The following is a 22609-nucleotide window of genomic DNA, read 5'->3' on the forward strand; positions in this document are numbered from 1 at the left end:
GAGTTTGCCAGCCTTCGGTAGAACTACCCTGCATAGAGATAGCTGGAACCAGCATAAGATTGGCAGTGACTAGCAGTCCCAATCTCCTAAGCTATCTTTCCGTCAAATACTTTAGCTAAGCTATGCTACTAAAATAAATGCATATATCATTGTCAACTGTCCAAGAATTGCTCGATGTTGAACTATTGGAATGATTTGGTGTAATTTTGAATTGCTCGTGTTCAACCTTGGCCTTTAGCAAGCTACAGTCCAGCAAGTTGTAGCAAGATCCTAAACTGAACTTGAAAGGACCAGTGATCGATTTCCAACTTAGCATGTCGATCTCATCAAGTTGCATAGTCACAATTACCTGCAATAGAGATCAAGACGTAGTATTTATCCCATGCTTGGTAGGCATCCCGTATTTCTTCAGTTTATATGTTACGCAATCTCTAACCTTAAATGCTCATATGTCGATTGTAAACAACGGCAGTCGGAGAATGTTTACCGAGTCCACATGCTGGTGCCATCTCAGTCATTCAACTAATTAGAGATCCCAGAGTTAAATCCTTGGGCTCTAAATACTACCACAAAAACACAACGTCCTCTTGTGTAGAGGGCTAGTCTATTAGGCCTAGCGTTTGCAACACTTCTTACATTGAATGCATGATGCTAGTGCATTGTTCTTCTTACTTAGTTATTAAAAGGACGTTTAGGTCAAATCTCTTAGACTTTGGAAAGGCACTGGCCAGGACCGATAAAAGGTCTTATCCAAGACGAGCATTGACCGTTCCTTGGAAAAAGCTCCCGGGAAACTAGGATGCTCTACAGCGTGGTCTCGCTAATAGCCCTAGCTGCGGATGCTTTGAAGTGTGCTCTTGCGCTATGAGATAGCCCGAGTCACCGAACATAAAAGCCCAAGAAGAGAGAATCAGAATACATAGCAGTTTCATCAAGCTTCCAAGCATTGTAGTAGAAGAGAGCGTCACCTATCAATATTCAGAATATATATGCTACTAGCTTTATAAATGGCACATGCTTTCATGAACTGACTTTTTTGGGAACAAAGAAAGGCCTGTAACTTGAGATTGCAGGCAATGTGGTAGAGAAGGGGTTTTTGGCTGCTGCTCTCAGGCTAATTTTTGCTTGGCTTTTCAGCAGTCTATGCTGCAGGTGATGGTCCACACGGACACGGAGTCTAATAACCTTGTTAGTCCGGTCAAGCTAACTAATGTTTATCAGGAATAGGATCACCCCACAGTGCAATATGGGTCTCAACCAGGGGAACGATGCCCCCGTATTGTTAACAGTATTACTCCTCGGATCCTAGCGCGAGCAACTCGGATCGCTCCCTGTATTTGTATTATCCTCTGCATTTTCATCATCTTGATAGTCTACTTGGAACAAGCACTGATTTCCTCAGATACTTGGTTCCAGAAACCTGTAAAGGTATTTCATTGAGTGCCATAACTTTCTATAGTGGCCTAATCGCTGCCTCTTTAGCCTCAGAACCTAGTTGTCATTAGCTTTATGTAGGGTGTGTCTCGTCGAACTACGACTCTACTACAGCTCTTCGTTGAGCAGCTGGATTTATTCAAGACAAAATGTGAGACCCATCAAGCCAACAGCCTTTTAGCTCAAGCTAAATTGCAAACTCAACCTCTTTGTGAGTATCGTGCAACAAGCCTGCAAATACAAGTCGTAAAGGGTATCACAATAGCTATAGGCAGGCAGCTATCAGCTGGATCTGCCCAATCTAAGCCATCTAGGCTTGAATAACGGACATCTCCTGTGGGCTTGCATCTAAAACAACATACAAAAAGATTAATCTTGAGTGGAATAGACAGAACACTTGGAATTAAATGTAGTGATATGAAGCATCAGCCACAATGTGGCACCACCATGTGGCTGACCCACATCTCACAGGTTATACTCAGTCCTAGGAAATTATGTAGATAGACCAAATTGAAGTTCTTTATGCAAAATCACCACAACATACAATCACATAATGATACAGTTCGTCAACTCTAGAGATTGAAGAGGATGGGAACAGTATAAGGGGGTCTGCAAGGCAGAATTCAGAATACATCAGCTTTCACCTAAAACGCATACCATAGCAGTCTTCTTGCGAAATCGCCATTTGTTCTCATATCTCTTTGTCTTGAACTATCATTCAACCCTGTCAATTCATTGTTTCAAGACTGTTGTTATACTCTCATTGGGAAGGTTGACATTCACGTCCATATGGTGTGATTCTAGTCTGCATAGTGTCCAAGGGCCTCTGTGCTTTCTGTTAGGGCGTGTTCGACAGGAAGCTTATTTTGTTATTGTCTGTTAATGACCCAGAAATCTACTCGTATTTCGCATAGCAGAAATCCCTGTTCAGAATTTGCTGCACTCAGCGGCAAGCTAGTGCTGACCTTGCGACTTTTGCGCGCGTAGGCCATCGCGCTTAGGATAGCGCTGGTTAAGCGCCGAATCTATGATAGTTCCAGGAAAAGCCGCAAGCGTTCTATCCTTATTATAGAGGGAGTTTTAGCGACTAAAGTCCTCTGGTTGAAGGGTAAGCCAAACCTTATTAGATGGGAGGATGCCATCTATTGCTTGCTTGTGGTTAAGGATATCAATGCCTATCTTGATACGGAGGCGGCAATAGAGCAGCTAAGAAAACCTAGAAGATGGAACCTTGCTCCGGTTATAAGCTTGCTATCTCCCGGTCTTTAGGGCAAGTAAATCCCATGCTAGGAGCCGTGAACGTTCAACAGGGTCCGTTTACTTTGGCTAAATCACTCAAAGTCGGCCTTGGCCAAAAACAGCTACTTCTGTACCGACTGAACAAAGTCTCCAGCATCAGTGTTTATCAAAAGACCACACAGCCTACAATCCCACAATCCGAGTCTTGCACGTAGAATCTTAGCAGCTGTCTCCGCACAGATCTTATCGAGCCAAGGACGCCTCCTTCCAATCGTCAACAGTGAGTGTCACTAGGCATATGTGGACGAGGTTCCTAGCCATGCAACCACAGAGCAAACTAACCATAACACAATTAGATGGACGAATTCGAGCGTTCCATGCCAATGGAGGGGCGGGATTTAGCTCTCGACTAAAAACTGCCAAGCAAAAGGGAACTGATATAGGGGTCACTCCACTGTATTCTCACAGTTCCAACAGACTGGCCAAAATACGGAACGGCATCATCACAAAGCGAGTCGGGGCTATGAAGCATGATGCGAGCTTATCCCACCCCTTCTGGTCTCTTGCGTACGAAGTGGTCACCAACTAACATGCAAGGCGAACTCCAATCACATCCCGCTGTACGAAGTCGCCTATGGAATCCGACCTTCCATAGTATCTTGATGTGTGTCCGCATGACTGCTACAGGCCAGGCGGTTGGCTAAACTACCGGGGAACTATCTAGCTATCTATGGCTACAACTTACTAGCATTCAATAGGTCTAAACTTAACAGTGTTCAATACCTGCTAAAGATCTACGTCTTTAGTAGGAAGGAACGCGTAAATGTGTTTTCATAAGAGGTCTCTAGTGATACCTTCGATGACATCAGGCACAAGCGTTCGTTTCTGTGTGAAGAAAAGTAAGAGGTGGGTTTAGGATGCTATCTTGACAAAGATGAACACCTCAAATCTCTTGCAATATAAACAGTAGATGTTGATCAAAGTAAAGGACTTGGACACCCCCATTTCCTGAGCTAACTGAGCACTTTGGCCATGCCTAGGGCTTCAGACTTGTTCTTGCAATAGTCTAACAAAGCTTATCACGAACGAGAGCTGACCACCCGAAGTGTCCAGAAATCAGAGCAATGCTTCAAGTAAGCATAGGGCATGTAAAAATGACCATTGTCTCCCCATTTCTCACCCCATGAGTTCCGTACAATGAATACCTTCTCGTTGTCATTGTAGCCGACAACCATGACGCCGTGACCGCCTGTCTTCTTAAGTTCCTTTCCGGTAGGCATTCCTGTGTGACGCCGGTTATTAGAACCACAAACCGATGAGAAGGCGGGAGACTTTGACTTACTAATTTCATGATCTGGAGTCATATAGTCGTTGAGAGAACCAAAGGTCTTCATCTGCATAACGAACGGATATTCTTTGTCAAGACATCCTTTGAGCCTAAGGCATAGATCCTTACCTGGTTTGAAGAACAAGTACTTCGTAGCCGTGTGGAAGTGAGCCTTTTTCATTGCTTCTGGGCTAGGCTTCATTCTGGGCTTCGCAAACTTTTTGAAAACCTTTGTTTTCTCGTCGTACTCGCCAACAACATATGGCCAGTCTTCCTCTGCACAAACTCCGTTTTTCTTGCAATTGAGGCTTGCAATGGCATCTCTCATTCTGCAGCCGGTATTCATGTAGATGTGCTGCGGGTTGTCTGATTTCGCACGAGCATTGTACCAGATGAAGAGCCGAGAGGGAGAGAACGCGCCCAATTTCTGCTTGTTAATACCATATTCATAAGCAGCAGCAACGGCGTTTGCAATGCAGCTTGCCATCCTTTTTTGATCGTAGATATCCGGACAGAAGGGTCGAAGATCCACCGAGGGCTTGACGTTTATGCTAGTAAGTTCAAACTCGTGGTCTCGGGGATCGTAGTTGTCGGGAATAGGATCACACCACCGTAGATCATGGTGCTCCACCGGGACAACGCCACCCTAAAGACACCTTAGTATTGTCTCCTTGGGGCATAAATCACAGAGTTCCATACCTTGTTTTCCAGGCAAGATTCGGCAAGGTCTTCGTCCGCCTCATCTTCATCGCTGTCGTCAGGGTTCGCTCCTCGGAGCCGACGCTGATTTCCTGGCCCACTAATCAATTGCTTAGTCAAGATGACATGTGAAAGCGTCACTATGAACCCATTAAGACTTACTCAAGCTGTTGGAGAAATGAGGCGGCCTGCCTCCCAGCCCCGCGGACCAAGCTCTCATTGATGGCATACAGGTTATCCGTGAGGTTCTGTACAGGGGAAGGTATGAAGCCGCCGAGGCCCGTAGCATTCAAGACGCCATTGTGAGTGCGGTGAGCGACGTTGATTGCCTTGGCACCCAGCTTCGTGTTCTCCTTGGTCGCATCAGCGAGGATATGGAAGAGCATGTTTGGTGAATGGTCGCGTATGGATCTAGGCTATGATTCTGGTGGTGTTATTCCATCAAGGCTTGCCCACCTTCTTTTTTGCCCTAGGTAGAGTGAGAAGGGCATTGCTTTTATAGACGTCCTCGATGAAAGGCCTCAGCGAAGGCTCTACTTGCTGCCTTGCCCTATCAAACACGCAAGAAGTTGTTCTCCTTAAATTTCTTTTTCAACTTGTTAGATCTTCAAGTTTTAATTTAGGCACGGATGCATGTTGGTCGAGTCACAGCCTCCAGTATCTGCTCATTATATCCCGAATTAGATCGAAGTGACTACTCACTTGCGCGTTTCTTCTGAGCGAAGGCAATGTCTTGGATAATCATAATGCTGTATCGGCACCAATCTTGGATCAAATGATCCTGTTCAAATGATCCTGTTAAAAAGAGGCCAGCTCGGGCGCCTAAGCTGCGTGTATATTGTAGCTTCTACATGCCTCTTCTACTAACATCGGCGCTATGTCGTCGTCCAGTCCGTTGTGTTGTCTTCCAGTGTAGTGTAGGAATGCTAAGGGTGCAAACCCGTTAGTATGTTTAGCTGTCTACAGTTGACAAACCAGGTTACTATTTAAGTCAAAGGCCTCTTATAGGCTAGGTGAGCAATGATGCAGCACGTACAAGTGTTCTGCTACATATATATTGCAGAATTATAGCATATATAAACACAGAGTTGCCCAATTAGTGTATGGCCTAGACCTAACTTTTACCATAAGATGCAGGTACACATCAATTCTCAGCCCAAACTCCCTTTCAGTCCATAAAACATTTGTCAGGTATCTATAACTCTGCAATCTGTAAGACCAGCGCGCTCGAAACCGACTGACCGTACGTAGATCTCCTAATCTACTAGTAAGTTTTTCTTTTCTAACCCTATAAAGGGCTTATCAACAGTGCAAGCTCTGCGGCGCTCAGGACTTGTTAGCATCCTGAACATTATCCTTCGTTATTTCATCAGCTACCCCAGCCTGCCTAAGAAGAAAGCGGCAGGGATTGTCAGCTGCTTCTAGGCCTTCAACATTACTGATCGTTGTGAAGAATCTGCCCCTAGTCGAATTGACACTGGGTAAACCCTTGTGTAAACTACTGGTATAGTTCTGCCTAATGATAGACCTCAACTCCCAAAGAAATCAATAGACTCAATACGCTGCATTTCAGATCTCTTTCAGAGGTCTAGCCCTTAGATCTTCCTGCAGGTGGAAATTTCTAGTAGGGAAAGCGAAGCGGGCCATCAAGACAGGACCCCCCGCAATATTAACCTATGCAGGGCGGTTAGTTATGGGGACTCTCCAACCTGGCTGGGGATGATGACAATATGCAGGCGGACTAAAATGGCCTCAGTCACTGTCGTGAGAACTGTATTTTTGGCGTTGAAGCAAGCATAGGCTTCATCTGGAAGTGTCGGTGGCTCTCCCAACTGCAAAGAACTGAGGTCCCTACTTGAGGCTGCGCCCAGGATACCAGAGGCTTATCTGCCTACAGATCCCAAAAGTCATGGTCTGGCCCTGGGCCTTGGAAGAAGACCCTTGATGTCTGATACTAACCCTAACGTTTAGGCGAACTGGATCAGGGTCAGCAATCTTGGTAACCCTGACTTAGGTTACTGACACACAGGTCCAGTGAAGTTCTGAGACAAATTCTCTTATGAGACTGTCGGCACCTCTACCTTTGCGCAGCTGTTGGCCTATATCTAAATACTTCCCCCCTATCAGCTCGGAATATCTGACTGCAGTAATCCACGAATCATCACCCATACCTTGTATTACATGTCTCAAAGTTTAGTGCCTTCCACAATGGACAGCACCATGGCGAACTGAGACATCATTTAGCCCGACCATATCTACTATCGCCGATGTTCTCTGAGCGCTGGGTCTACTATCCTCAACTGTCTTTCAATATCCAAATCATTAGGCCCTAGGCCGCTTTGATTAGTTACATTAGTGCCCAATAGACTTTGGCCATTGCCTTGATACCCTCTGTGCCATCATCAGTACTGGTACCAAACCTGTTGATTGCACGGCTTTATTCAAGTCCCTCCTCACCCTAAGTTTATAGCCCATGCTACAGCTACTTGGTAGCTATCTCTACCTCTCTATAAACTAATCTGCCCCCTAATTGCCGAAGAGCACATTCAAGCTAGCTGTGAGTGGCTAAGGGCATAAGACCTTTTAGAATTTTGGGGTCTTTATAGGTCCAACAGAATGTGTCTCGCTATCTATTGCTTGATAGCCCGCAGCCGCTACCTCGTTCATATACTTGATGAAATAGGAGCAAAAAGGCTCGACAGCGATGTGACATAGGCTCATGATAGAAATAATTTAGTCAGCCAGCAACCTCCACTCACGATTAGTCGCGTCAGCTCAGGTCTCTAATTTGATGGTGATTATCCAAAGACTAGAAGACACCCCAAACGGCCTTCTCCGTCATCCTGTCATCTAAGTATGTAGAGAGGTGGTAGCATCCAGTAGCATATTTCTCCTAAAAGGGTAAAGACCTAGAAGCCCATTAGGCAACAGGTCAGCATAAGCCCTGCCCCCCGAAAATAGGCACGTTTAATGTACTGCTTGGTTAGTATAGTAGCCGACTATTCAACATTGTCAAAGAGCTCCAGAGGAGGATTGGCATAATAGGTAATGCAATTGTTGGAGCTCGACCTTGGCATCAAACATCGGGCGGCGATGATCAACCTCGCCAATCCATCACCAGACCGCCTTCGTCATATGGCTGTTAAAACTTGTACATACACAATGGGCAAGGGGCGGAGGGAAAGAAGGAAAAGCCAGCTGTTACTACTAAGCCTGTAAACCAGCATTCAGAGAGCCTGTAATTAATGCCGAATTAAAGTCAACAAGTCTCTGTCTAGCATGTCTCTCTGCCTTATGTGCTTCAAAGACCCTTATTGAAAGACTACCTCCCATACCAGTGGCTCTTCCTAAGCAACTCTTACGGGTTGTGTGGTCAACAGATCTGCTTTGCAGTTACTGTACTATTAAAAGGGGCTCACATAGCTTGGAGTGCTCTACAGTAGAACCCTAACCACCTTTTGAAGCGAGATCTGGCCAATGAAATAACACGGGCAAGCTTAACTATGCAAGCCAATCAGATTAAAGGCATGTACATATATATATACATCACCACCCGCCGCACATAGCAGCATATCGCTCGACACTATAGCCTCTTTATTGTGTCGGTTCTGGTCTTGACATCCCGTTGACCGTATGCATTGTCTCGAGGATTTGACACAACCGAGGAGGGAAATTAACAGTGTTTAAATAGGTGCCGTATGGGCCAAGTTGTATAGCACAATACACCGCACTGGATGGTCACGTGCCAACAACATTCTCTAAATCACTGATAACTTGAGTTAACGCTCTTTTTAGGGTACAGATGTCATGTGTTAGCTGTAGGCTCTGGTGTTGTTAGCTTGTAGGAAGGCTGTCTACCTAACGACGCTACTGTAGACACTGCTCTCTACCAGATCCTAGGAGATGCTGGAAAGGTTCTAGCTACAGTCTTGCACTCACTTCATCGACATGTGATTTGTGGCTAGAGACCCCCGTCTCGTACTCTCAGGTATTCTATAAAACAAGAATGGTCATTTCTAAGAAAGACCTTCATATTACGACATCGTAATCACACTGACATCTTAGCAAGCACAACGAGCCAGTGCGGCTATCTTCAAGTAAGATAAATTGATCTTTATAGGCTAGCCGACTTGACACGGCCAGCCAGGCTTCCTAAAATGCAATAATAATACGTACTGGCCAGCTTGGTTGATAGCCTTTTGGAAGTTAGTTTACTCGGACATGTTGTGTGCGGGGGTTTGGACTTGATGGCCGGGCAGCTATCACTGCTTGCATTAAGTAGAAGGAGGAGCTGGCTCTTTCCTGGCGATCTAGTTGTATGAATCCAGGCCATTAAGTGAAGTCACGCTTGGCTGGGTGTAGGAGGTTGAATAAGCATGTGGGCTGCTGATTCCTAAGGCCATCTCCGGCTGCGCTATTACAGCCCCGCCGCCTTGTTTCATTCCCCGAGTCCTCTTCTGCGGCTATGTTATCGCAGCGTGCTCTTCTGCACACCTTTTATTGGGCATGGCAAACTGCCGTCATTCTTCAAGAAACTAGTAGTGACGATAGTCGTAGCACGCTATCCACCATCAACCCCGTGCGTAGATACATCGAAGCTTAGTCAAAAATATATCTTGTACACAAGCTAACTTAGTCTACTTGGATCGATTTGCCGCTGCAAATACCAGCATTTTAGACTCCACATATTGAAGCCTTTAGATCTCTCCTACAAGCGCAAGCTCTTTACATAAAGCGGCTCACATTTTGCAGCTTGCACGGCGGCTATCGGGATGCCCCATCGCAGAGGAGCCTTAGCTCACCGGAATAGAAGGCAGCTTGTTGACATCTAGTATTCTAGCCTGCAGTTAGTCAAATGCTTAAAAAGGATTAGCAGTTGCAAGCATAATAAACACCCTCATCGCTGTATACAAAGAGGACGGCAAACAGGCCATTTGGCGTCGGGAGTCTACGGCTACATTATCGGGATCCCACATCACTCCATACGGTAATACCCTTTCGGAGCGCATTTAGTCTGATATAGTATCACGCGAAGCTAGGGCTAGCCCGTTCTGGCTTCTTTCGGAATTCCATATTCTCCAGGTCGCGTCCAATACTAAGGGCGATGTTGTTTCTTCCGCAAATCCTCAGAAGGCTGTAGGAAATCTCCATCCGTACGACCTCCAAGTGTAAGAACTAATTTTGCAGCTCCAGCCAAGCTCCAGATCTCGAGCTGACAACGCGAGCCCGGTCTTCTCGCCCACATTATTCCCGAGCTTATTGAGCGCCGCTAGACTGATCGCCTTGATGGCGTGTGGCTGCAGGTCTAGCAGGTTAAAGCTGCCGATCGAACATCATGTAATATTGGACTGTCCTCATCACTCCGTAGCGAAGGCAAACTTCTGTTTCCTCCACGAGAATGCCCATGCCGATAATTACAGCAGTAAGAAGGCGGCTGACACTGACAGATGCAAGCGTGTCCTCTGGGAATAAGGAGCTAGAGTAGAGTCGGGTGTGCGACTGTGTTTTTGCGGTGTTTCCCGTGGCCGTGGAGATTGGCGGCCGGGGGGAGAGGAAAAAGACAGATGCAAGCGAAGATGCAAGCGAAAAGGGCAAGAATTAGCTACAAATCACGAAGGCAAAGTAATCGCAGCTAGCGCAAAGTTCCTATGACGTCAAAATCTCCTATGCACTAGAAGAGCTATAATTACAATTTGTCTGCCAAAGTGCCAGTTCTGACATCAAAACAGCATTGAAAAATGGTGAAACGATACAAGACGATGGTAAACAGGAATGCAGCATCCCCCTCCCTCCATCCATCCATTATCCATCCCTCGGCTGAGACCAGCATCTTGGCGGTTATTGTCGCTATGGCTCGGCTGGAAGGAATAACCCCAGCACAAAGCTTGTGAAATCAAATGGGGCATTCTTCAGGGTCACATGAGCTGCGAAGTTCTCATTTCTGGGATTGGATGATGTCGTTCCTGGATGGCCTATTCCTTTGTAGATCAAAGAGAGATCCCCAGGCTTGGCAGCATGGGGCGATGAATTATTTTTACCATTCTGGAGAATGCTTCTCCTTTCCCGCAAGTTGGGCCCGTTATGCGCAGGCCGTCCAAGTGCGCCGTAAGAAGGCTGAGAGAAGTAATCCTGAAAAGAGAGGACAAAGGCAGCCTGAGCCTTGGGCCCATGGATAATTCCGAGTGCACCTTCGGCTTCAGGCCTCGCACAGTGTAGCAACTCCGAGCTAGTAGAGATTTTGCAATGTCAGGGTTACTATTTCATGTTTCTCGACTCATTCTTATGGTAGTAGCCCGAGAAAGACACGCCAGGGTTGCCAGGTGGCTTTTAGAGTCCATGAAGCAGTTACTGTACGTGCGAATACGCACACACGCACGCACACAGATATCAAGAGAGGGTAGTTACTCTATCCGCGTTCAGGGCAGCCACAAATTTTCAGAAGTGCATGCATATTCGAACCGACCATGGCCCAAATGTTCCCACGCTTATCGCATACAGCATAACATCGCCTCTCTTTTCCCTCTGCTTTTTGCCTCTCTACCCGTACTTACCGACCAGACCGCCAGTTTCAGCGAGTCCAAAGGGTCGACGATGTGTGGACATATAGTATAGTCTTGCCCCGCCCATCCTAGACCAGTTCCGAGACCGTACCTCCGATCAAAGTGGCAAACCAGCGTTGAAGATGCTGCAGTGCATTAGTCGCATTGAAGATGGCGCCTGCAGATAGCGTTTCACTTTCCTCCAAATCTTGCAAACCCTGGGGTCTGTCTGGTGATTGTTGATTGGATGGTTCGATTATAGGTCGTTCATGTCAGCAAGTCTGCTCCTCAAGGCCGCAAAACGCAAGACACACCACAGAACAGCGCTACTACAAAACAGAGTATACACAACACCAAGGACAGGAACGCGAAGATAAGGCCGGATCAATCATACACAGTATTGTTGCTATTGTTGTACTGGTGCCCATGACTCGAGTGGTCTAGTGCAACCAGTTAAAGCCACGCAAACATCCAGCTGCGACGCTTTTCCTGATTCGAAAACGGCACCCAAGCTTTAAAGGGGAACAAGTCTGGCATTCCGCCAACGTCAACGCCAGACACAAAAGCCAGGGCAATAAATGAACGAGAGCGAGGAAGCAGGGAGTAAGGCTTCGCCTAGGAAGCAAAGACCCCGGATTTCTAGAAACCCACAGCAATGACAAGTCACGCGGCTAGATGTTCGCTGCACTGGAGATTGTCCTGGCAATTTAATTGGCAATCGTGCTGGTAACCTGGTTCTAGGTTATGACGTAGGAAAATGCCCAGAAAAGTTGGCTTCACGTTTGCCACTCTGCTCTGCTGGCTCTTTTCTTGGCTTCTTTCTCACTGACTTTCTGACTTCCTTCTGTCTTCCTTCTGTCTTCCCTCTGGAATTCCTCTGCAACCAAGGTTTCATTTCTTCAATTTATCCGCTGCGCTGCACCTTGCTGGCCTTCCCCCAGACTTTTCCTTCCTTCCTATACGTCTATCCCCAGACCTTTTTCCCAGAGCAGTAAAGCTCCCTTTGTTCCGCAAAAACGCATGACAAGCATGGAACCTGGTCTTATGCCTGCTAGGCCCAGGCCTAGGCTTGGGGCTGGGGATACCAGAGGGGAAAATAGGGCTTCCTTCTGTAATCTGTATGCGTCACGTTATGACTGTTGCTGCTGCCGTTCGCTAATGCCCGCCCCTATGGAGACGGCTTGATAGGCCTATGCTTCGCGCTATGCTGTGATAATCTTATATATGGCCGTCCGCCACTACTTACTCTCTCGCCTCTGCCGTGGATTTTGTCTAGCAATCTTCTTCCTCTTCTTCTTCTTCTTCTTCTTCTTCTATGTCGATTTTCCTGCGGTGTTCCCAGTCATTGCTAAAAACCACTTTCTAACCCCAACCTTTTGATGCGAAATAAATATTACACACACAGACATACTCGCAGCCCCCCGCTACAGCTTCCGCATATTAATCTACATCAATCCGCCTACATCAGCCCACTACATCGCCACCCTGCCCCATTCAACTTTGACTATATAACGACCTCTTTCGGCACTTTCGTCACTTTCGTCACTTTCGTCTGTAACTTGTTCACTTCTATCACCCTTCACCACCCATACATACCCTTCCCTTCCCTCTCCCCACATGAGTGTCACCAATCCCGTGGTGCGGCGGCTTCTCGCCTCCCGTAGCCGTAGTGCAAGCCACCTCCGCTCCTCAGCTACCTCCGCCTCCGACATGTCCAAAATCCTTGGCTCACCTCGGCCATATATCTCGTCTCCTGGTCGCTCCAAAACTGCAATGTTCTTTCCTGGTACGTACTTTCTATCTCACCTATGCCGTCACTGAGTCAAATTTATCTCCCGTCCTCCCGCCTACCTTTTTTAATAGATCCGCTAACAATTCATCACCCCTGCGACAGGCCAAGGCGTTCAACGAGTTGGCATGCTCAGCCCGTGGCTGTACGCCTTCCCCTCCACATCCCGTGAATTCATTGACGAGCTAGACTCGTGCATGGGCTACAAGTTCTCGGATATCATCCAATCTGGCCCCAGTAGCCGCCTCAACGCCACAGTGAATGCACAGCCTGCCATCATGGCAACGTCACTACTTATTCTGCGCATTCTTGAGCGCAATTTCAACTTCAACACAAGCCAGAGCATAGACTACACACTTGGCCACTCATTAGGCGAATTTGCCGCCCTTGTCGCCGGTGGCTATCTGTCCTTCCAAGATAGTTTACGCATCGTACACCGTCGTGCCGCCGTCATGGCTGATGCCACTGAGCGAGCAGAGGCCGCAACCCCCGGCTCCACATACGGCATGGTAGCCATCATAACCGAGCCTGAGTATCTGGCATCGTTGATTCACACCATCTCTTCCATTGTTGGCGAAAACGTCTGCGACTGGTCACACACACCCTTCGAAGGCCAGGTCTGCATTGCAAACGTCAACAGCAAGAATCAAATCGTACTCAGTGGCAGCATCACAGGCATCTCACGCGTGCTAGATCGTGTGCGCCTTTTTTCAGGTCATGACCCACAAGCCTTACGACTTAACTCCGACACCCCATTCCACAGCCCGTTGATGAGACCGGCTGGCGAGGCTGTGTACAAGATGCTTAGCCGCCCAGGCACAATTGCCTTCCCTGGCCGCATCCAATGCATTAGCAACATCTCAGCACGACCATTCAATAGCCCCGAGGAACTTGCCGACCTCGTCTCACGTGCCGGTGTTGAGCCGGTACGTTGGGCTGACAGCATCAGGTACCTTAATGAAAAGGCCCAGGTGCGTCGGTGGATTGGCATTGGGCCAGGCCAGGTCGGCCGCAATCTAGTCGGAAAGGAAATTGGCATCCGTGGCACCGATAGATCGCGCAACGCTGGTGTTTGGGGCATCAGCAAGCCTGAAGATATCGACGAGGTTCTAAGGGGTTTGGAAGACACCGACAGTGCAATGCCAATGCCAATATCTGATTTTGCTATGCAGTCCATCTGTGGAACTGCAGCATAAAAAACGAGAATGGCGATATGGGTACAAACGGATTAATTAATGACACCAAAAGGCTATAACAGGTAACAGGACTGGAGGCCAAGTTAACAATGGTTTAGGGGCTAGGGTTTTTAGGGTAAGCGACTTTTGGATATTTTACTTTGTGCTATCTAAGCAATTCACTTTTTATACCTTGTACATCTTTTGATTTTTAAAAGAAAACTCAGGATAGCATTAAAAATTAAGCTTCATCAATTGATGAGATAATATCAAGACCAAAAGAGTCATCTCCCAACATTTCGCCCGCCCCCATTTTCATATATGTACTAGGCGAAGTCATCGTGTTTGACGACTAGCGTGTAGACATACTTTTGGCCCATATCTTCTTGGACACGTCGCTAACCCCACTATTTTTGGCCAAGGCGGACAAAGCTTCTAGTTATACACATAATTTACTGTACACAGTAGACCTTACGACACACCACCAGATATACTGTCGCAACAGCTAGCTACAATCAAGCGACGACATTACATAACGGCCCTGCTATTCTACACGTATCCTAACGCCCGATAACATTGTCAATTCTCCGCCTTCTAGAGACCTTCCCTTCTCAACAACTCCCTTCACCCCAATCGCCCACCATGGACCCCTACTCCTCCGAGGGCGAGCTCATCAACATGCACAACGCCTTCCACCAAGGCCAATACCAAGAAGTCATCGACTTCGATGTTTCCGATCTTTCACCCGAAAACGAAAAGCCTGCCCGCATCTTGACCCTGCGTGCACGCCTAGCTCTGGGTCAACACATGGCTGTTCTAAGCGAGCTCAAGGGCACTGACGATGTTGCGCTGCAGGCAGTGGCTTCTCTGGCCCTTAACCAGGCTGGCCAGACCGACAAGGCGCTGTCACTAGCTGAGCGGCTAGCCGAGTCGGCGGCCGAGGACACCACCGTTCAAACGCTAGTCGGCACCGTGCTCCAGGCCGCCGGTCGCTCGGATGAGGCACTGGCCCTTCTGGGTGGACACCAGGGCAGCTTGGAGGCTGTCGCGCTGATTGTGCAGATCCATCTTGCGCAGAACAGAAATGATCTTGCGCTTAAGGAAGTTGCTGCCGCCCGCCGCTGGGCGCAAGATAGCTTGCTGGTCAACCTGGCAGAGTCGTGGGTGGGTATACGTATGGTAAGTTTTTTGTGGCTCGATATTTGAATGCGCTAAAATAGCAAATAGAGATGTGGTGCTGACTGCGGACATATAGGGTGGTGAGCGCTACCAGCAGGCGTTCTACGTGTACGAGGAATTGGCACAGGCTCCATCAACCTCGTCGGTGCGCAGTCTAGTTTCCCAGGCCGTTGCAGAGCTACACCTTGGCCGGCTTGAGGAGGCCCAGGCTGCTCTAGAGGAGGCGCTGGCCAAAGAGCCAGAGTATGCCGAGGCTATTGCGAACCTGCTGGTTCTGAATGCCGTAGCTGGCAAGGACGTGTCAGAGCTTGCTACGTAAGTGTTACCTCCTTCTTTCTGTTTCTTGGGGCTGTGTGATGTTCCGTCTGTAGTCTTCTTAGACTATGTGGCTTTTACTCAGTCTATACAACTCCTATCCGGCCAATCATGTTCGCTAACAACACTCCACGTAATAGCAAACTCAAACAAACGCATTCCGATCACACTTTCCTGACTGAGCTGGAGGAAAAAAGTGCGCTATTCGATCAGGCCGCTACCAAGTACAGTGCCAAGGTTTCTGCTTAATTTGGTGCATTGCGTTGCATGTACGACTCTTTGTCTCGTCTACAGGCTGGCTAAGAAAAGTCCGAATAAATGGTCTTTTTTTTCGCATCTCGATACCTCGTGTTTCCTTGGCTCTCCCAGAGAGAATAAATCAATCGACCGAATCTGCCCTATCTAGCCTAACCGATAATACCACAAGAGGTAAGCTAGACGGAGCAACACGGACCGGGTTGAGATGAGACGCTTTTGGACACAACCAACAGCTGCACATCTGCAGGCTATCATCCATACATTACTGGGCCTCGGCTGGATCTCTTATTCATTTACAGTATTTGCTTCTACGCATCTGCTTCCTTTTTTGCCTCCCATTCCTTTTTTGCCGCCAGAAATGAAGAATAGAGGAATACGGAGAAAATCCCTTTTTTTTCCTTCTTACCTTATTGCTACAAAGCGGAGTTGTGTCACCCATGATGCCACTGTTTTTTTGGCTGTTTTTTATCAGGCGTTCTTTTTTGCTTATTTATATATTCATTTCAGCCTAGTCCTTTGCAGTATGTCTATGTGCCTGCATGTACCTCCTCTGTATATCACACACTTGCCCTGCACTCGGGCGGAGTTTGAGTAGCCAAAAGCCGCCCAGCAAATAGTATTAGCGCAAGAGCCAGGAAGAGGGTAAGAGAGGGGTAAAGACGTTCGTGTTTGATCCAATAGGGGAATACAGAGACAAACGTAACCAGGGGAGAAAAAAGGGCAACTTCTAACTACAACGGACACAAGATGAAAATGCACACCACGAAGCACTTACTACTTCGTTCTATGGGACAGGAATCCCACTTCAGCCGGCATTACCACCATCAGACGTCAGCGGCGACAGCGACGACAGCTGTCTGCCAGCTGCCTGAAAAACGCGGGCCTTTATGACGACAACATCTTGTTCTGAAGAAGCCACATCCCATCACTGGCCGGTGCCACAGCTATAATCCGCAGTATGCTATTAATTAGCATCGTTACCACAGGTACAAGCAAGAAAAAATATTATAGACGCACGGTCGTAGATGCAACGTGAACGGAAGCGAAGAAACATGACATTGGCAGCCGGCAGACAAGGCAAAAGCACACAAGGCCAAATCAGAGTCTAGCTCTGAGGCGGCTTGGATTATGCAAGCGAGCATTTTCTTAGTAGTGACGCTTTGTATAGCGTCTATAGACTTTGTATCCTTATCCCAGAGCAATGCACAGTGACTACACCAAACAGAACAAAAGGAAAACAAAAAAAAAAATACGGAGGCTTTTGTGGATGACGGCATATTAGGATGCAAGCCTGTAGGAGGTTTGTCCGTCTTTTCAGATCTTGTAACAGCTTTAGTATCTGAATTGTTTTCTTTGCTTAATCACCCTTTTTCTTTCTATTTTTCCACCGCTTTTGCCGTGTCGTCCCACTCCTTCGCCCTTGTTTCTGCTGGCCTGTTTCTCTTGCACTAACACTAATCACCGTCCAAAACCCACAACGCAGCAAGAACGCTTGGTGTGCATTATGGTCGGTGCTGGGCTCTCATGACCCTCCTTTTTGTTTGCCGGGCCACTGACAAGACACCGTGGATGATATTTATGTACATGTATTAGATGTGTATTTTCCCACCACTTTCTGTCGCAGAAAACAATACCCTTTGTTTATGCCTGTCCACGGTCTACCAAAAAAAGAAGCACAACGGAGAAATGGCCTACTAGTAACCAGACAAGCTGTCAAGAGAAATCCTCAAAAAGGAAGGGCAAATCCCTTTTTTCCCTTTCCTTCTTCTCCTATATTTTCTACTTGCCCCCTTGTCTTCCAATCAACTGAATATCTCCTCCTTCTTGTCGAAATCATCTTGTTTGTTCTGTCAGCATCCGCCACAAAGATCGCCAATATATCGCATCTTTTCGGCCCAGGCAACCCTAAACCCTTGTCCTTTGTCTCCCTCAGTGAGTCTCTTCCCTGTAAAGAAGGCCCCTTGACGCCGCTGTAACTTTCCTGCAACCCTTTGCTCCAGCTTTTGCTTTAGCTTACAAGGGCTCATAAAACAAAAGAAGCAACTGCCCTTGTCAAATCCAATTACGCCCAACTTACTTGGCGCTAGCACTAACAGCAACAGCAGCCTTTTTCTTCTTCCTCTTCGTCCTGCTGCTTTCTTTTCAGGGAATTTTTACTGGCTCTCTACTTGCCCTACCCTGTTCCTACCTCTTGCTTGTCACTTCTTGTCTTGTCTTTCTTTCTCTTTTTTTTTTTTTTTTTTTTTCCCCCGTTTTCTCGTGGTGTCTTGTCAGCTGAGCTGGGCGAACTGTACCTGTCCGGCCTTTTTTGGTGGGTAGTTTCCCAGTTTCTAGCTCTCAAAATCACCTTGTTCTTGTCTGCTTCTCGCCTTCAGCTGTCAGGAGGTACCTGGCTTTTCACTAAACGGTACCTATATCTTTGGTGCTTGCTGTGCCAAAACTCCAAGTACCAAAATTCCCTTGCACAGGTACCTTTTTCCGTTTGCTTTGGATTCCTTCTGGCCCTCCTTCCCTACTTCATCCTTCCCTTCCCATAAGCCAGTGTCTCGTCTCCCTTCTACTTCTTCTGTCTTCCTGCTCTCCCTTTCTTTCTTTCCTTTCTTTTTTTTTCTTTCCTCTTTTCCTTAATATGGTCAGCCGTATTCTATCATCGAGGCTCAAACCTGCGTCCTCAATTCCCACACAAAGTTCTGGTCTTAACACTGCTACCAACACCAACAACAACACCGCCGCTTATAAACCGTCCAAAAAAGCACTGCCCATGAACCCAAACTTGGCAAACACTGGCTTGGTGCTAAAGGTGGAGGTCCTTAAGGTATGGTATAGCTTTGCGTTCCTCAACCCTCCCATAATAGGTGTCTCTTTTTTTTTTTTGCTCGGAAAGCATTGCTCAATACTTGTTGACTCTCTTTTTAACAACTATTTTCTTCCTTTGCCAAACATATGGCGATGTGCCATGCTCTCCCAAGCATACTCTAAGCTGACCTTCCATTGAAACTCAATAGGGCCGAAATCTCGCCGCTAAAGACAGGAATGGAACCTCTGATCCGGTATGCGCCCGCCCACCATAGCACTAAATGCCACATCCTCTTCCTTGACTTGAACAGCACACATCCTCAAGATGCCATCTCGCACCACCCTATCGTCTTTACGTTCCCGCTAGCCATTGGGTTCCCCTTTTGCCTCTACCAACAACTACAAGCTGACGTATCCTATTCTTATGCGCAAAGTATCTCGTCCTCTCCCTTGGCGAAGCCAGAATCACTACCCACTCCGTTTCGAAGACCCTCAACCCGGAATGGAACGTTTCTGGTGCAATGCCCGTGAACTCGCTTCACAGTCTCGTGCTTGACGTCATTTGCTGGGACAAAGACCGCTTTGGCCGTGATTACATGGGCGAATTCGACATCACCCTTGAAGAAATATTTTCCAATAACCAACATGAGCAAATGCCTAAATGGTACTCTCTGCATAGCAGGAAGTCTGGCCGCAAACAAAGTAATGTGTCAGGCGAAGTCCAACTCCAATTCACCCTGATCGACTCTCAGACTCCCAATGCCACGCCGGGGCAAATAATGGCCAAATTCTCTGCCTTTGTCTCGACCTTTACCGACAATGGGACTTCCCCCATCCGCACCAAGTTTAACAACTCCCTACCTCGATCTTCTAAGAAGGCCGCAGCCGCTCCGACAGCCCCCGTTCCCGATAATGCCGCCTTTGCTGCAGCAGCTCAGGATTCGTCTACTACTGATGGCGATGGCGAAGACGATGACGAAGATCTCGAAGATCTAGAAGACGATGATAGAACCGGTGATATTTCGGAAAACCGAAGACGCCGCCTCCGAATTCGCGGATTGAAAAAGAAGCGCCGTAATAATCCCTATGAGTTCTCCAATGGCGGCTCCGATATGGTCGGCATAATTTATCTCGAGGTCATCAAAATTACCGATCTGCCTCCCGAGTCCAACCTCACTCGTACTAGCTTTGATGTTGATCCCTTCGTTGTCGCCTCTCTTGGCAAAAAGACTTACCGCACTCGTCGCGTCCGCCACAATCTCAACCCTATCTTCAACGAAAAAATGATCTTCCAGGTCATGGGCCACGAGCAGTCATACAAATTCTTGTTCACAGTAATTGATCACGATCGTTACTCTGGAAATGATTTCATTGCTTCGTGTGATCTTTCAGTGCAGGATCTTGTTAGCAAAGCTCCTCGAACGGATCCAGAAACTGGAGTTTATCTTCTCCGGGACCCACCAGAGCACATTACCTCTAAAAAGCCTCGTCGCCTTAAGATCCCTATATCCCGTTCGTCGTCCGCTCAAAGCTTGACTAAAATGATGCGGCCCTCTATCAACCGCAACTCAACTGGGGAAAAGAATACGCCTGACAAAGAATCACCCATAACTCCTATATCTGCCACTACTGCTTCTAATCCAGCTCTGCTCAAACCTTCAGATGCTGCTGTGGCAGGTACCTCTACTCTAGCTGCTGAAGAAGTGGACGATGAAGATGATGGCTTTACGGAATACGCTCTTCCTCTCAAAATGAAAAATATAGACAAGTGGGAGGACAAGCATAACCCTATCATTTACATCCGCGCCAAGTACATGCCTTATCAAGCGTTGCGTCAGCAGTTCTGGAGAGCCATGATGAAGCAGTACGACTCCGACGAGAGCGGTGAAATTAGCCGCGTTGAGTTGACCACTATGCTGGATACTCTGGGCTCAACTTTGAGAGAATCTACTATCGACAGTTTTTTCAAGCGGTTTCCCCACAAGTCAGCTGAGGGAGTTGATCTAGACAATCTCACTATTGTAGAAGCCATAATTTGTCTAGAGGACCAGCTGGAAGGCCGCTCAAAGCAGTCTATTGTCTCTGAAAAGTTCAAGGGAGCTGTAGACAGTGCCAAAGCGCTTCTTACTACCCCCATGTTCACTCTCGGCGATGGGTCAGAACTTGGAGGCTCTGACTCTGCTTCAGGCACGGCTACTACTCTACCCATGAATGCCGAGCCATTGGCCCCCAACGACGAACCTGATCTCCTTGATGCCAGCGACCCTGGCGAGGAACATGTCGTTGAGATTGCTCAATGTCCCATCTGCCACCAGCCTCGCCTCAACAAGCGCAGCGACGCTGACATTGTCACTCACATGGCTACGTGCGCCAGCTCAGACTGGAGACAGGTTAATGACCTCATGATGGGCGGCTTTGTCACTGCGAGCCAAGCACAGCGCAAGTGGTATTCCAAAGTCATAACCAAGATTTCGTATGGCGGCTACAAGCTTGGAGCTAACTCGGCCAATATCCTGGTCCAAGATCGTCTGACTGGCCAGATTAACGAAGAGAAGATGAGCGTCTATGTTCGTCTTGGTATTAGACTTTTGTACAAAGGCCTCAAGTCAAGCAGCATGGAGAGACGTCGGATCCGCAAGCTACTTAAAAAGCTCAGCGTTAAACAGGGCGACAAGTATGATGACCCTGCCTCCCGCGACCAAATTGAAAAGTTTATTGCCTTTCACCGACTTGACATGTCTGAGGTTCTGCTGCCGCTCAAGGACTTTAAAAACTTCAACGAGTTCTTCTACCGCGCACTCAAGCCTGGCGCCAGGCCATGCTCGGCCCCAGATAACTCTAAAATTGTCGTCTCACCTGCCGACTGTCGCAGTGTTGTGTTCAACCGCATTGATCAAGCGACCAAGATCTGGGTTAAGGGCCGCGAGTTTTCTATCAAGAGGCTGCTCGGCGATGCCTACCCCGAGGACGTAAGTCGCTATGAGGGCGGAGCTCTTGGCATCTTCCGCCTAGCGCCACAAGACTATCACCGTTTCCATATTCCTGTTGATGGTATCATGGGGCAAGATAAGCTGATTGCTGGTGAGTACTACACTGTCAACCCCATGGCTATTCGGTCGGCGCTTGATGTGTACGGCGAAAACGTGCGGATTTTAGTTCCGATTGATAGCAAGGAGCATGGACGGGTTATGGTCGTGTGCGTTGGTGCCATGATGGTCGGCAGCACGGTGATTACACGTAAGGCAGGTAGCGAGGTCAAACGGGGAGAGGAGCTTGGCTACTTCAAGTTTGGTGGATCAACAATCCTGTGCCTGTTTGAGCCGGGCAAGGTCCAGTTTGATGATGATCTGTGTGACAACTCGACAACTGCACTAGAGACCCTGGTAAGTGTTTTTTGTTTTCCACCTTTTTCTTTTCCTTTAGCATCCCGCGTTTATATTAACTATTTTTCTGCAGATTCGCGTTGGCATGTCTATTGGCCACTCGCCTGACGAGCCGCAATGGAGCCCAGACCAGCGCAAGAACTCGGCTGAAGTAACGGAGGCGGACAAAAAAGAGGCCAAACGCCGGATTCAGGGCAGTGTCAACCCGGACTCGTCAGAAGCTAGTAGTGATGAGGCCGGCGATGCAACTGGCGACATTGCTGGGGGGATGGCTCCAGCTGGTACGACAACTGAAGCAGCATCCTCAGCGACAGCTCCAGTAGTGGTCCCAGTTATCACGAAGGTTGAACACCCTGTTTGAGACAGGAGTCCGACAAAGGAAGTTGTCTAAGACATGCCTTTTGTCTCGCAGGAGGCGACCCAGGAATATTTATATTAATCTTTTGCATATTGCATGCATCCAGACATGCTGAACA

General features: G+C 47.7%; 4 protein-coding genes across 4 annotated transcripts; 3 read left to right on the forward strand and 1 right to left on the reverse strand.

The window, feature by feature from the left end:
• Window positions 1–3752: 3752 nt before the first annotated feature.
• On the reverse strand, window positions 3753–5085 carry HOO65_050629 (putative peptidase C1-like protein L477; the record flags this gene model as incomplete). Its single annotated transcript, XM_071003392.1, has 4 exons — window positions 3753–3955; window positions 4016–4646; window positions 4700–4799; window positions 4862–5085. The coding sequence occupies 4 exons, from the start codon at window positions 5083–5085 to the stop codon at window positions 3753–3755; spliced, it is 1158 nt and encodes a 385-aa protein (XP_070858688.1).
• Window positions 5086–12855: 7770 nt separating this feature from the next.
• HOO65_050630 (Malonyl CoA-acyl carrier protein transacylase) lies at window positions 12856–14223 on the forward strand (the record flags this gene model as incomplete). The annotated part of the gene is made up of 2 exons (XM_071003386.1): window positions 12856–13024; window positions 13133–14223. The coding sequence occupies 2 exons, from the start codon at window positions 12856–12858 to the stop codon at window positions 14221–14223; spliced, it is 1260 nt and encodes a 419-aa protein (XP_070858689.1).
• Window positions 14224–14844: 621 nt separating this feature from the next.
• HOO65_050631 (putative coatomer subunit epsilon) lies at window positions 14845–15945 on the forward strand (the record flags this gene model as incomplete). The annotated part of the gene is made up of 3 exons (XM_071003461.1): window positions 14845–15381; window positions 15458–15696; window positions 15837–15945. 3 exons carry the CDS (start codon window positions 14845–14847, stop codon window positions 15943–15945), a joined length of 885 nt encoding a protein of 294 aa, XP_070858690.1.
• A 2638-nt stretch (window positions 15946–18583) lies between these two features.
• HOO65_050632 (phosphatidylserine decarboxylase) lies at window positions 18584–22494 on the forward strand (the record flags this gene model as incomplete). The annotated part of the gene is made up of 4 exons (XM_071003108.1): window positions 18584–18769; window positions 18960–19004; window positions 19185–22133; window positions 22207–22494. The coding sequence occupies 4 exons, from the start codon at window positions 18584–18586 to the stop codon at window positions 22492–22494; spliced, it is 3468 nt and encodes a 1155-aa protein (XP_070858691.1).
• Between the last annotated feature and the right edge of the window lie 115 nt (window positions 22495–22609).

The sequence above is a fragment of the Ceratocystis lukuohia genome (genome assembly GCF_044167205.1).
Source record: "Ceratocystis lukuohia strain C4212 chromosome Unknown Supercontig5_pilon, whole genome shotgun sequence".
NCBI lineage: Eukaryota > Fungi > Ascomycota > Sordariomycetes > Microascales > Ceratocystidaceae > Ceratocystis > Ceratocystis lukuohia.